At 46.0% G+C, this 14,651-nt stretch overlaps 1 protein-coding gene and 1 long non-coding RNA gene across 26 annotated transcripts in view; one reads left to right on the top strand and one right to left on the bottom strand.

The window, feature by feature from the left end:
- The window catches only part of R3HDM2 (R3H domain containing 2), a 180,243-nt gene extending 166,137 nt beyond the window's left edge, over window positions 1–14,106 (top strand). For 9 of the 25 annotated variants that reach the window (XM_031651065.1, XM_031651052.1, XM_031651071.1 and 6 more), the window contains 6 exons: window positions 810–910; window positions 8,849–9,018; window positions 9,738–9,885; window positions 11,364–11,461; window positions 11,797–11,881; window positions 12,754–14,001. In XM_031651065.1, coding sequence (XP_031506925.1) covers window positions 810–910; window positions 8,849–9,018; window positions 9,738–9,885; window positions 11,364–11,461; window positions 11,797–11,881; window positions 12,754–13,094 — 943 coding nt within the window. In that variant the 3' untranslated portion in view covers window positions 13,095–14,001. Of the gene's footprint in view, window positions 1–809; window positions 911–8,848; window positions 9,019–9,737; window positions 9,886–11,363; window positions 11,462–11,796; window positions 11,882–12,753 lie in introns of all 25 variants that reach the window. The other 16 variants (XM_031651057.1, XM_031651058.1, XM_031651060.1 and 13 more) reach the window with 3 other exon arrangements.
- Window positions 5,310–12,767, bottom strand: LOC116268972. Its single transcript, XR_004176287.1, has 2 exons — window positions 11,594–12,767; window positions 5,310–5,405 (listed from the first exon to the last, which is right to left on the bottom strand). It is a non-coding gene; the product is annotated as an uncharacterized LOC116268972 (long non-coding RNA).
- Window positions 14,107–14,651: the final 545 nt, after the last annotated feature.

The raw sequence follows: 14,651 nt of genomic DNA, 5'->3' as shown, positions 1-14,651 counted from the left end.
GTCTCCAGGTTGTTTTGAGTTTGTTTTCTATTTGTCTTTATGTGACTATATTTGTTTTTGACTTTCCTTTTTTTTTTTTTTTTTTTTTTTTTTTTGTTGTAGTCTTGTTTTTTTTTCCCAGGCTGGGAGTGCTCACTGCAACCTCCATCTCCTGGGTTCAAGTAATTCTCCTGCCTCAGCCTCCTGGGTAGCTGGGACTATAGGTACGCGCCACCACGCCCAGCTAATTTTTGTATTTTTAGTAGAGACGGGGTTTCACCATGTTGACCAGGTGGGTCTCGAATTCCTGACCTCATGATCTGCCTGCCTTGGCCTCCCAAAGTGCTGGGATTACAGGCGTAAGCCACTGTGCCTGGCTGACTTTTTTTTTTTTTTCAGTTCAAAAATAATTAGCAATCCTTAGTTTTTGTGTTTGTTTTTTTTACCCATCTCTCTCTAGCACTCTATGTCTGTGTCTGTGACACTCTCTTTGTGTTTCTATTGTGTTTCTTGTAATCTGTGTGTGTGCATGCTTATGTGCATGTATGTGTGTCTGGTGTTTCCACAGTGTTGAGAAGAGCATGTGTTGCTAACATTCCATCTGTAGCACTGATTAGCAGCTTCCTAATTGAAAGATGATCAAGTACAAATACATATAATTAACTTTGAACTGATGAGTGATTTTAGAAATTGCGTGGCAAATTGGTCTGGGAATGGCTTGAAGCTGCCTCTGCTTCCCATAGGGGAGGACCAGGAAGCAGCAGCTGTTTGCCAGGAGCTGTGTTCATCCCTCTGCTGCTTCACCACTCCTCTCTTCTCTGTCTTCCCAGCCCTTCTGTAGGGTTTCTGCAACCCCCTGGCTCTGAGCAGTACCAGATGCCTCAGTCTCCCTCTCCCTGCAGTCCACCACAGATGCCACAGCAGTACTCAGGTAAGAGGATAAAGAATTGCGGGTCTTGGGCACTGGCAAGAGCAAACATTGTGGAAGGGCTTATGCTTTAGAGCTGGGAAGGGCAAAAAGAGTTCAGGTATTGGGTCTGTCCCCACTGTGACTCCATCATAAAGAAAAAACAAAGTCTTGACTGGTGTTTTCCAAGGGTACTGAAGCTGACCTCTCAAGATGACACCTGTAATCCCAGCACTTTGGGAGGCCAAGGCAAGAGGATCACTTCAGCTGAGGAGTTTAAGACCAGCGTGGGCAACACAGCAAGACTTTGACTCTACTAAAAAACTTTTTTAAAAGGCCAGGCATGGTGGCTTATCCCAGCACTTTGGGAGGCCAAGGCGGGTGGATCACTTGAGCCCAGGAGTTTGAGACCAGCCCGGCCAGCATGGCTAAACACCCCATCTCTACTAAAAATACAAAAATTAGCCAGGCATGGTGGCACACGCTTGTCATCTGGCTACTCGGGAGGCTGAGGCACAAGAATCATTTGAACCTGGGAGGCACAGGTTGCAGCTCATGCCACTGCACTCCAGCCTGGGCAACAGAGCGAGACTCAGTCTCAAAAAAAAAAAAAAAAATTATGGTCGAGTGTGGAGGCTCACGTCTGTAATCCCAACACTTTGACGGGCAGATCACCTGAGGTCAGGAGTTCAAGACCAGCCTGGCAAACATGGTGAAACCCCACTTCTACTAAAAATACAAAAATTAGCTGGGCATGGTGGCGTGCACCTGTAATCCCAGCTACTCAGGAGGCTGAGGCACAAGAAATGCTTGAACCCAGGAGGCAGAGGTTGCAGTGAGCCTAGCTGGTGCCACTGCACTCCAGCCTAGGCAACAGAGCAAGACTCTGTCTCAAAAAAAAACAAAAAACAAACAAACAAAAAAAACAAGCCAAGCATGGTGATGCGCCCAGTAGTCACAGCTACTCAGGAGTCTGAGGGGAACAATCGCTTGAGCCTGGGGGGTCGAGGCTGTAAGGAGCTGGGATTGTGCCATTGCACTCCAGCCTGAATGGACCCAGATAGGGAGTTGGGACCCTGTCTCTAGGGGAAATAAAAAAGAAATGACATTTGTTGCCTCAGCCCTGAAAAGCTATGTCTTTGAATTCTTAGTTTTCTTTTTCTTTTTTTTTCTCCTTTTTTTTTTATCTGAATCTAGCACTATACTCACATGCCTTTGGGTCATGAAATGAAGACACAGAAGACCTGTGTCTTCTGTACTTATCCTTCGTATTGACAGCATTTCTTTTCTCTTGGAAGTGTGAGGGAAGTAGATAAAATACTTTTTAACTTACAGCTTAGATTTGTTTAGCAGCTTTTAGTGTGTACTCACATACATTGTAACATTTTAATTCTCACCATAACTTTGTGAGGAGGAAATTTAAAACTCAAAGAAATTAAATGACTTGCCTAAAGTCACAATCCTCTAACTTGAATTTGGATCTTTTGACTTTCCGCATCCTATACTAAGTCTTCAACACATTTTCAACACATTTTTTTACTTAGTTTCTTTCTCTCCAGTGGAAAATGAATGGACGTCATGTTACACAGCTAAAGGCCCTCTTTGAAGAGGCCATCCATTCCAAGTTAGTAAGTTTATGCCATGCAGCCTTTCACTGCCTTTGCCAAGAATTCCCCTAACACACAAGTACAGCTGCCCTTGTTTGTATCCCTTTTACCCTACTCTGAAATAGCAGTGCACTGCAGTTAAAGAAACTTCAGGGGTCTGTGTGCAGTGGTACACACCTGTAATCCCAGCACTTTGGGAGGCCAAGGCGGGAGAATTTCTTGAAGCCAGGAGTTCAAGACAAGCATGGGCAACAAAGCAAGACCCTATCTCTACAAAAATTTTAAAAATTAGCTGGGCATGGTGGCATGTGCTTTTAGTTTGTCCCAGCTACTTGAGAGACTGAGGCAGGAAGATCACTTGAGCCCAGGTGTTTGAGGCTGCAGTGAGCTATGATGGTGCCACTGCATCACGGTGATGTCACCCTACCATCATGGAGAGCAAGACCCTGTCTCAAAAAAAAAAAAAAAATCTGGAAGGAAGGGAGTCTTTGTTTTTTCTTTTCTTTTCTTTTTATATATATATTTTTTGAGACAGAGTCTCGCTCTGTTGCCCAGGCTGGAGTGCAGTGGCGCAATCTCGGCTCACTGCAACCTCCCCCTCCCAGGTTCAAGCAGTTCTCCTCCCTCAGCCTCCTGAGTAGCTGGGACTACAGGCGCCTGCCACCACGCCCGGCTAATTTATTTATTTATTTATTTATTTTTTTTTTTTTTTTTTTAGTAAAGGCGGGGTTTCATCATGTTGGCCAGACTGGTCTTGAACTCCTGACCTCAGGTGATCCACCCACCTTGGCCTCCCAAAGTGCTAGGATTACAGGCGTTGAGCCATCTTCCCAGTCCAGCTTGGGAAGGAAGTCTTTTTTTTTTTTTTTTTCTCAAGACAGACTCTCTCTCTGTCACCCAGGCTGGAGTGCAGTGGCGCAATCTCGGCCACTGCAGCCTCCGCCTCCCGGGTTCAAGCAGTTCTCCTGCCTCAGCCTCCCGAGTAGCTGGGATTACAGGCACATGCCGCCACGCCTGGCTAATTTTTAAATTTTTAGTAGAGACGGGGTTTCACCATGTTGGCCAGGATAGGCCTGATCTGACCTCGTGATTTGCCCGCCTCCGCAGGAAGTCTGAATTTAGCCTCCAACCATCTCCTTTCCACTCTATCGTGGGAATGTCAGAGTGCCCTCTTCTGGTGAGAGGGAGATATTTTGTCAATTTTCCCCATTTAGAAATGGAATATTTTCACTTGAAGATTGTTTGTACCCTCACTATGTTGGATGCTGTGGCGTAGATTCCAGAATTAATCTTACTCATTAGACATGATCAGTTCTTACCTTTAAGGAGCAATGACTTCTAGGCCAGGCACGGTGTTTCATGCCTGTAATCCCATCACTTTGGGTGGCCAACGAGGGTGGGTCACTTGAGGCCAGGAGTTCGAGACCAGCCAGCCTGGCCAACATGGCAAAACCCCATCTCTACTAAAAATACAAAAATTAGCCGGGCATGGGGGTGCACGTCTGTAATCCCAGCTACTTGGAAGACTGAGGCACGAGAATCGCTTGAACCCAGGAGGCAGAGGTTGCAGTGAGCCGAGATTGCGCCACTGCACTCCAGCCTGGGCAACAGAGCGAGACTGTCTCAAAACAACAAAACAAAAAAAGGAGCAATGACTTCTGCCTTCATACAGGCTGAGGTTTTTAATTCAAAAGTCCTTAATTTTTATTATGTTATTGGTCTCTCTGGCTGTTTCTCCTAGTGTCCGCCAGGGGCACTTGGCCTTAAAATTTCCAGTGGGGTATGGAAATTGCAGAAAGCAGCTCCAAGAAGCACTGTAGCCTGTGGTGGTGCTGGGTACTGCAGAGCATTTTTTCTCCTGCACGTACTTGTAGGTATACTTGTATGTGCATTTTTCTGTGTATCCTTTGTGGTATGTCCTTATATCTATTGGGTCACTGTGGTTACATCTATTCATCTTCAAATGCAAGGTCTTTGAACCATAAACAAATCAAGTGAAAATAATTTTTCATTACCTACTCTGGCCATCATACTAGGTTAATTTAAGTAAACTAAAACCATAGTTCTGGAAGTTGGCAACACTAGAAATCTGGACTAGGATTAGAAGAAAGAGATAATTAACGTAGGCTTCCCACATCAAAAGAAATGGGGAATCCCTCTTTATCGTCTGTTTTCCTTGTTTCTTTGGAATTTTCTCAGTTTTATCTCCTTTGTTCCTAGTTACCCTGGTTGATCCTAGGCTTCTGACTGACCCCTTGTACTTGTCCTAGATAGTGGGACCTTGTGTTCTACCCATATCATCTAAAAGACTGTATTCACCATATCATCGATTTTACAGGTCTTTAATCCCTGCTTGTGGAAATCTAAGAGGAAGTGGAAAAAGGGAAACAAGTGCTTCTTCTGCCTCGTTTACCCTATACTGAAAAGATAGACCGCAGGCATAACCCACAAGGGCCCGTCTGTCACCTTCAGAGGACAGTTACCCGCCCTTCTCTCATGTAGCAACATGGTCACTTTTCCAAAAATAAAGGCAGGGATTAGGATTGGCTGTTCCTGGAACAACTGTTCTGGTTTATTAATACATTTTTGTAGTTGCCCCAGGCCTAAACTTTAATTCCTTCACTATAGTATGAGACATAACTCTAACCCCAGGAAAAACTCCCATTAAAATGATGAGTTGCAGGTCCCTTGAGGTTTCTACAGGGGTGCTTGTCTGGGGAAGATGCACGCAGACATGAAATGGCAGTGATACCTATACAGAGACTCCCAACTCACAGTGACACAGCAGCATGGACAGAGTGAAATGCATACAGAAATAGCCTCTCACATATTTACTGGCTCATTGTTTAGCTGAGGGGTTTCCAAAGCTGAGACTGCTCTTTTGTCTTCCATTTAGTGAAGATATCCTACTCCTGCACCAAAAAAAGGAAAAATACCAAGATATTATTGGTTTCTATCTTTTAATTTGGGAAAGATGCCTGTGGATTTTATTTTTCTGAACAATTCCTTTCCATAGATGTGATTTCTGGTGGTAAGAAAGCCTATCAGTCTTCTACCTCAGTGATTTAAAAAAACAAAAAAACAATAACAAAAAACAATTCTGCCAGATATAAATGTCATCTGTTTGTATTTATGCAGTTTGCTGTGCCCAATCGACCTTTCTGCCCAGGCTTAATGATGCCACTTAAAAAGCCATCCACACGTCCCCTCTCCTTTCAGAGCTTTCAAGCTGAAATTGATTTCGTTATTCAACCCCCCTCTCCCCCTTCCCACCCGCTGCCAACCCATGCTCCTTCCCCCAACCTGATTATATGGAAGTGCTGTCACTGGGCAGTGGGTTTTTTTTTTTTTTGCCACGTCTATTAAGAAGTAGCGACAGTTCAGCTGCTAACAGATGCCACCTGCTTTGGGCTCAAGGAAGAGAAGCATAAAAATCAGCTCATCAGTGGAGTAGTGCTCTGTGTCCTCAGCTAAGTGAAGGAACAATGCTTCAGGCCAGCAGGGGAGGACTCAGTGTGGGGAGGAGCTCAGGACAGGCTGCAACTAAAAACCCAGGCTTTGTTTTTGTTGGGATCAGAGATAATAATATGAGGACTTTGTTTTGTTTCCCTTTCTCTGTGACCTCCCTAATAGCTCCTTATGGCTACCTGCTGGTATTAGAAAGAGCTTCCACTTCCTTATGCTTATTCCTACACACTCACCCCCTTCTCCACCTTTCCTGGCCCAGAGCATTAGGCTCAGATTATGAGCTACTTTCTAGAAAAACAATAGATTTAATTATTCTTACATTGGACCCTCTGGTAGCAATGAGGTATTTGAATACCTTCTAGAAAAACAATAGATTTAATTATTTTTACATTAGACCCTCAAGTAGCAATGAGGTATTTGAATAAGGTCAATTGCAATTTTGTTGGTACAGGATGTGAGCGAGTCTTAGGATGGGGAAATAAAATGCCCCGAAAAACTACAGTAAGGGGGCAGTTGTTAAATGCATGACACTCCACAACTGTGCAGTTTTCCTATGGCCCTACTACAATCTATGCCCATGAATACTCTGTCCACCTTGGCAGGAGATGGGGATATCTGAGCCTGTTGCACTGAGTGTTTGTGCTCTCTGATTGGATGAATCCTAGAGGATCAGGGGTACAAATTGGCTGGGGAATATGATATGACAGATCTTGTCTCCTGAGCTTCTTTCTCAGACCTCCCACCATTTCTTTTTCCTTCTTTTGACTGATACTACCTGAGAAAAACAATCAACTCACTTCCCAGCATGACTGGTGCCCAGGGCAGAGGCTGCAACATTTCCTGTCACAGGAAGCAATTTGATGACAACAGCGGTGGCAGCCCTGGAGCATCGAGCCATGAAAACAGCAGCATTGCAGCAGGTTTTCAAGCTAGTAACCCCCAATGTCCATTTCTCCACCACCACCCACATGTGAACTCAGCCTCAACAGGAATATAGCCTGGGAGGTCAGGAACAAACCCTCACTCTAGACAGTCCCTTGCCAGGAAGCAGAGCTCCAGCCCATCCCTCCCAGCAGGGACTGTCCATCAAACTGTTTGACCCTGACTCTTTATCTTGCTTTTCACCATGAAGATTTGGGTCTTAATGTTCCTCCTTATTAAGGCCTTTCCTTCTCCCACCCTGTGGGAGGGTGAGTCTCTCCATGGTTGCTAGTGCCAAAACCTCAAGGTCGCATTTAGTCAGTCACTTGAACCTGTCAGTGTAACCTTCAAAAGGTCTGACTCTCACTCCATTCCTGCTGGCATTGCCCTAATTTCAAATCTTTTCATTCTGTTTCAGTAGGCTTTTTTTTTTTTTTTTTTTTTGAGACAGGGTCTCATTCTGTCACCCAGTCTGGAGTGCAATGGCATAATCACGGCTCACGGCAGCCTCGACCTCCCAGGCTCACATGATCCTCTCACCTCAGCCTCCTGAGTTGCTGAGACTACAGGTGCATGCCACCATGCCCAGCTAATTTTTGTATTTTCTGTAGAGACGGTTTCACCATGTTGCCCAGGCTAGTCTTGAACTCCTGGGCTCAAGCAGTTCACCTGCCTTGGCTTCCCAAAGTGCTGGGATTACAGCCATGAGCCATTGTGCCCGACCTTCAGTAGCTTCCTAAATGGTCTTTCTTGCTACTAGTCTCTCTCCCTAGCTATCCTACATTCGGCCATTTGTGTTAGCTCTCCAAAGCACAGGTCTCCCAACACCTACAGGATAAAGTTCAAACATCTTACCAGAATGTGCTTCAAACTCTGATACCAACTATTTGTTTAATGTCTGACTCCTTAATAGACTGTCCATTCTATCAGGACAGGGACAGCTTTATTTCTTGTACACTCAGTGCCCAACATAGGAACTAGCACATAGCAAATGTTCAATAAGTGTTTGTTAAATAAACGTGTCTCGGGGCCGGGCGCGGTGGCTCAAGCCTGTAATCCCAGCACTTTGGGAGGCTGAGACGGGTGGATCATGAGGTCAGGAGATCAAGACCATCCTGGCGAACACGGTGAAACCCCGTCTCTACTAAAAAATACAAAAAAAAAAAACTAGCCGGGCGAGGTGGCGGGTGCCTGTAGTCCCAGCTACTCGGGAGGCTGAGGCAGGAGAATGGCGTGGACCCGGGAGGCGGAGCTTGCAGTGAGCTGAGATCTGGCCACTGCACTCCAGCCTGGGCTACAGAGCGAGACTCTGTCTCAATAAATAAATAAATAAATAAACGTGTCTCATCTCCTGCTGCTTCCCCTACATGGCCCCTGTGTCTTAGCACCTTGAATCATTTGTCATTTCCTGAATATGACATACATTTCCATGCTGTTCCCTCTGCTTGAAATGTTTCCCAACTTACCCCATTCTTGGCCAAGACATACTTTCTGGGTCTGGCATAGTAAAACTATGTGCATTTATCTTCTCCAGAACAACCAGAGGTCACTGGCTTATCTACAGCCATTACCAGAAAAGCCTGCACGTGTCTGCAGCCCTGGCCCATGACCCAGACCAGAACCCGTACAATGCCTAGACATTTGAGCAGTCTGACCTGGGCATTTGGTTATAGCCAGTATTGACAGAATGGAGTAGTTTTCTGCCAAGCATACCAAAGTACCCCTCATCAGGTGAAGGCCAGGGGAACACTGGCATCTGGGGCTCATATCCCTTCCCCTCAAACTTCTACTGGTTTGAGAAGATAGAGTCAGAAGCCACATCAGCAGCCATCTCAGGTTCCTGGCAAGATGTAGCTCGAGTGACCCTGAGGCAATGGGTGGATTTGTTTGCTGCTTTCCCACTCAGGGCTAGCTGGAGGGCAAAAATGCAGTTTGAATTTGTAACCATTTTCTTCCCGCCCTTCAGGAGTGTCACCTTCTGGACCAGGTGTGGTGGTCATGCAGCTGAATGTCCCTAATGGACCCCAGCCCCCTCAGAACCCATCCATGGTCCAGTGGAGTCATTGTAAATACTACAGCATGGACCAGCGGGGGCAGAAGCCTGGAGACCTGTACAGTCCTGACAGCAGCCCCCAGGTGAATGCAGCACTCAGCCTTGGCAAGGAGATGACCTTATTCTTCCCAGGGCGCAATGTTTGCTATTGACTGAGCAACCTCTTTTACGTATCTTTTCCTGGGTACTTTTTGGGGAGAAACACAAGAAATAGAGAGCATCTTCTTTTAAGGAACCTAATATCTAAGGTGGCAGATGGGATATACACTTGAAAATGCTCAGAGAATACTTAAATCAATGTGCCAGAAGTGGATATTAAAATAACATAAATGGGCCGGGCGCGGTGGCTCACACCTGTAATCCCAGCACTTTGGGAGGATGAGGTGGGAGGATCATTTGATGTCAGGAGTTTGAGACCAACATGGTGATACCCCGTCTCTACTAAAAAGTAAAAAATTAGCCAGGCGTGGTGGTGGGCACCTGTAATCCCAGCTACTCAGAAGGCTGAGAGGCAGGAGAATCGCTTGAACCCAGGAGGTGTAGGTTGCAGTGAGCCAAGATTGCACCGCTGCACTCCAGCCTGCCTGGGTAATAGAGCAAGACTCCATCTCAAAAAAATAAAATAAAAATAAAATAGCATAAATGAATTAAGGTCTGAGGTTGCAGTTTGAAGGAAGAGTCTGACTTTGGCAGAGTTCAGCAAGAGAAACTGATTTCCTGAGAGAGGTGAATTTTAAGCTAAGTCATAGGAATATCCAGAGGGTAACGTTTGATGTTTATCGTGTGCTCCTCTTTTCCACAGGCCAACACACAAATGAGCAGCAGCCCTGTCACATCTCCTACCCAGTCTCCAGCACCCTCTCCTGTCACCAGCCTCAGCAGCGTCTGCGCAGGACTCAGTCCCCTGCCTGTCCTCACACAGTTCCCCCGGCCTGGGGGTCCAGCACAGGGTAGGGGCTTAGATTAGTGCTGGCTGCTGTGGAATTCACCTTTCACATCCCATTCCCAGTTGCAGAGATTGAAAGAGTAACAACAGGCAGGGGACCAGTGTGGATGATCCAGTTCTGGGAGCTAACTTAACATCCCTGTATAGGCCTTGGACACTTGCCACTCTCTAGTGCTGTCCATACTTAACTTTCTTTAGCCTTCTTTACATACTTAGTACTTACAACCAAGTAGGTGAAAAGAGCTGGGGAAAATAAGTTCACTGAACTTTCTAATGACCAAAGAGTTTAACCTAACATCAATACCAAGTCTGAGGGCTGGGAATGTGGGGCTTTGTAAGAAACAGTATGGTCTTAGAAAAGGAAACACTAGATTTGGTTTCAGAAGTTCCAGTCTCACCACTAACTAGCTTCACGATGTTCAACAAGTTAGTTAAACTCAACTCAGAACTAGACCTCAGTTCCTCGTCTATAAAATGGAGTTAATCACACGTAAGATGGGAATTTTATCTGCTTTCTGCCCTAGCTGTCACAAGCAGTATAAAAATGAGAATGTAGTTTAAAAACTTTAAAGTGCTCTGAAATGTAATATTTATCAATAATAGGTAACACTTAATGGTACTTAATATGTACCAGGCATCGCTATAAATGCTTTACGTGTCTTATATTTTTTTAACCTTCCCAGCAACATTAATGAGGGAAAAAAATACCCAACATCGTATTTCCAGTAACAGAGTCACTATTTTAACCTAGGCAGTCTGGCTCCAAGTCTATGCTCTTGTCTACTGTACTTATATTGTCTCTCACGAGTCGGAAGGTTGAACCCTGGGTTTAGGGGTTGGGAGAATCTATATAAGAGATATAAGACAGCTGGGCGCGGTGGCTCACGCCTGTAATCCCAGCACTTTGGGAGGCCAGGGCAGGTGGATCACCTGAGGTCAGGAGTTCGAGACCAGCCTGGCCAACGTGGTGAAACCCTGTCTCTACTAAAAGTTTTAAAAAAAATTAGCCAGGGGTGGTGGCACATGCTTGTAATCCCAGCTACTCGGGAGGCTGAAGCAGGAGAATCGCTTCCTAGGAGGCAGAGGTTGCAGTGAGCCAAGATCATGCCATTGCACTCCAGCCTGGGTGACGAGTGAAACTCTGTCTCAAAAAAAAGAAAAGAGAGAGAGAGATAAAAGACATGCATAACGGTTTGTAAGTTTCTTCCCTGGTCATTTTCATAGGACTGTTGTCTACAATGGATAGAGCCTTTCTTCAAGGATGATGGGACCTACTAGTCCCATTTGTCTGTGAGATACAGTTGACAGCCAAAGGATTTAGGAAGAAAAACATCTCTTATACCAGTCACATGGGCATTTCCATCATAGAAAATTAGGAATAGCATGCATTATTGCTGTCTATCTCCAAAGCCCCTTTAAGTCTTATAAAAGTCATACTATGAAGCTTAAGCTCCCAGAAAACCAATTGCTCTTACTCCCTAGGTGATGGGCGCTACTCCCTTTTGGGCCAGCCATTACAGTACAATCTGTCCATCTGCCCTCCCTTGCTCCATGGCCAGTCAACTTACACGGTGCACCAGGTAAGGGTGTCCACCAGCAACTGTAGGGCCGTCAGACCCCTCTTCTTATTTGGATGCCTGTCTCTGAGCTTCAACCAGCTGGGTGTACAAGGGAAATAACACAGAATGAACAAAGCAGGAGCCTTGCCCTACCTCCTGTACTCATGTCTCCCACCCGACCCCCATGCCAAGAGGGAGGGGCTCTTTGTTTCTGAGTCGCTGCTCCATGGCCAACCTGACTGCCTGGTGGGGTGGGGTCCTCTGGGTTGGTGCTACTCCACAATCTCTCAGGCAGACATTGTGATGCAAGTCAATGTTGTTTACATGGGATGAGAGTCGTCTTTCAAATGTTGAAGGGACAGAGTGGATTGAAGCATGGAAACCGGGGCAAGAGACAAGCACTCAAATCTGCCTCCACTGACCTGGGGACAGCAGATGTCGGTGAGTCACAGGATGCTGAATCCCCAAGAGAAGGTGCCCACCCTTCCAGCCCTTAATTACCAGTCCAGCATGAGTGGGAAAAGCCAGCTTAGAATGGGGAGTGGAAGTGGGACCCTTTGTGCTCAAAAGCAAGCAGAAATTGGAGAAGTGAAGTATCTCAGTCCTCCTTACCAAGCCATCTCAGATTGTGAGGAAGATCATGGTAAAAAGTGGGAGTAACACAATTATGGGAGTTGCCTCTTATTAACAAAGAGTTTTCTAATTAGTGTCCTGTCCCTAATCTACAACATCTACCTTTGGTAGTCCTAGACCCAGTTTAGGAGAATATTGGTAGAGAATATGGGGGAGGAACGCTCATCCTGCAAGCCTCCCACTAGGTGAACAAGATCTGTCTTGGGATTTGGAGCAATTTCCTAAACAAGGAAAGGAAGGGAAACTGACTTCCTGAGATGATAAGAAGGAAGAATCTATTTGAGCCAGCCTCTGAGTGGGAAGGGAACTATGGAACATATTTCAGATTGATACATTATTGTTAAAGAACATTAGCAAAAGCCACATTTTCTTCATAGCAATAGCACCTTATGAGAGAACTGAGGTATAGGTTCTCAGCTCAGAAACCCGGGATTCTGATTCCTAGTCCCTTCTTGCCTACATCTCTGGGCTAGGAGAAAAAGGTTTATTTGTTTTTCTCCTAGTTGCCCTGATCAGAGCTGGGATGGTGGGAAGGGGAAGAAAGGGCTAAGAGAGAAAGGCCAGACTTTTGAAAACATTGTATACAGATTTGGTCAGCTGGACACTTCTCTGCCGGGCTGCTGTCCAGTCTTTCCTGTCCTATTCGTCTCACAACCATATCCTCTCTCCTCCCCTTCCAGTCCTGGGGCGGGTGCTGGAGGTGACAGATCTCCCTGAGGGCATCACCCGTACCGAGGCGGACAAACTCTTCACGCAGCTCGCCATGTCCGGCGCCAAGATCCAGTGGCTCAAGGATGCTCAGGGGCTACCTGGAGGGGGTGGGGGGGACAACAGTGGGACTGCTGAGAATGGCCGCCACTCGGACCTCGCTGCCTTGTACACCATTGTGGCTGTGTTCCCCAGCCCCCTGGCTGCCCAAAATGCCTCCCTTCGTCTCAACAACTCCGTGAGTCGCTTCAAACTTCGAATGGCCAAAAAGAACTATGACCTGAGGATCCTGGAGCGAGCCAGCTCCCAATAAATGGAGGAGGGGAAAGGGACTGTCACAGAAGGAGCAAGGGCAGGGTGGAGGGGGTTGAAGGATCCTGACAGACCATGGACAGAGGCAAGTAAGGAGACTTATGTTAAACTGGAGCCTAAGACAGTGATGAAGATGGAAACAGATACCCACACTGGCATTGGACTCCTTCTTGCTCCCCTGCCATGGGTCCCCTCTTTTTCCCTGGTTGACCCCCACCCTTGCATCACTCTTCTTCCCATCCTATCCTCTTCTTTTTTTTTTTTTTTTTTTTGAGACGGAGTTTCACTCTTGTCGTCCAAGCTGGAGTGCAGTGGCACGATCTTGGCTCACTGCAACCTCCAGCTTCTGGGTTCAAGTGATTCTTCTGCCTCAGCCTCCCAAGTAGCTGGCACTACAGACATGCGCCACCATGCCTGGCTAATTTTTGTATTTTTAGTAGAGACGGAGTTTCACCATATTGGCCAGGCTGGTCTCAAACTCCTGACCTCAGGTGATCCGCCCGCCTTGGCCTCCCAAAGTGCTGGGATTACAGGTGTGAGCCACTGTGCCCGGCCCCCATCCTCTTCTATCATTTTTTAAATCTCTTCTCCCATCATAAAATTAATTTCTCTCATAATTTTGGTCAGGTAGAATTGGGAAAGTCCCACACTCTCCTCCTATTACCTTAACATCCCAAGCTTCCTTTCCTTTTTTGGTCTTTATGAATATATTTATATGGACAGAATTAAGATAAACAAAATTGAGTTCCCCATTCTCTCACTTCCCCATGTTGTCTTCCTAGACCCCACAGAGTTAAAACTTGGGACTCCCCTGGCCCCCACCAGAACACTTGTATATTGTTTGTTTGAGGTTCGTGCCGCAGTAACAGACACAGTATTTAATTGCACATACAGATGTTTGCTGGGTATATTCACTGTAAATTTTATTTAATCTGGTTTTTTGTTTGTTTGGGGGTTATTTGGGGGGAGGTTGGTTTTGTTTTTAAATATAAAAAAAAAAATCTGTCACTGGACATCAGTCACTGTTTCTCTGTTGCCACCCTAGAATGGGTAAAGGGTTGGAGGCCCTGGGTAGGTATAGTCCTACAGCTGTTGGAGGTGTTTGTCGTGGGTTGGGATGGCTTTCTCTAGCATATGCACACTATTTTTAACACAATTCCCTCTGTCTCCTCTTCCCTGTACACGGTTCTGATAGATGACTAGATCTCTAATGGGACCATGGTTTTGGGCTCTCCCAAAACCTGCCACTGCGATTCATCGAGCATATCACTTCTCAGCTCTGGATCTGTGTCCATATCAGTAAAATAAGAGACTTGGACTTACTAGGTGACCTCTAAGTTTCCTTCCAGACTATTAATTCTGTGGTACTGTGGTACTCATTTAGGGCCCTTGTAGTTGAGCTTTGAGATAGGGTCTTGCTCTGTCACCCAGGCTGGAGTGCAGTGGCAGATCTCAGCTGACTACAGCGGCCTCCTGTATTCAAGCGATTCTTGTGCCTCGGTCTCCTGAGTAGCTGGGATTACAGGTGCGATACACCATGCCTTATTATTATTATTAT

The sequence above is a fragment of the Papio anubis genome, chromosome 9 (genome assembly GCF_008728515.1).
Source record: "Papio anubis isolate 15944 chromosome 9, Panubis1.0, whole genome shotgun sequence".
Lineage (NCBI taxonomy): Eukaryota > Metazoa > Chordata > Mammalia > Primates > Cercopithecidae > Papio > Papio anubis.
This window is presented reverse-complemented; position numbering and strand designations above follow the sequence as displayed.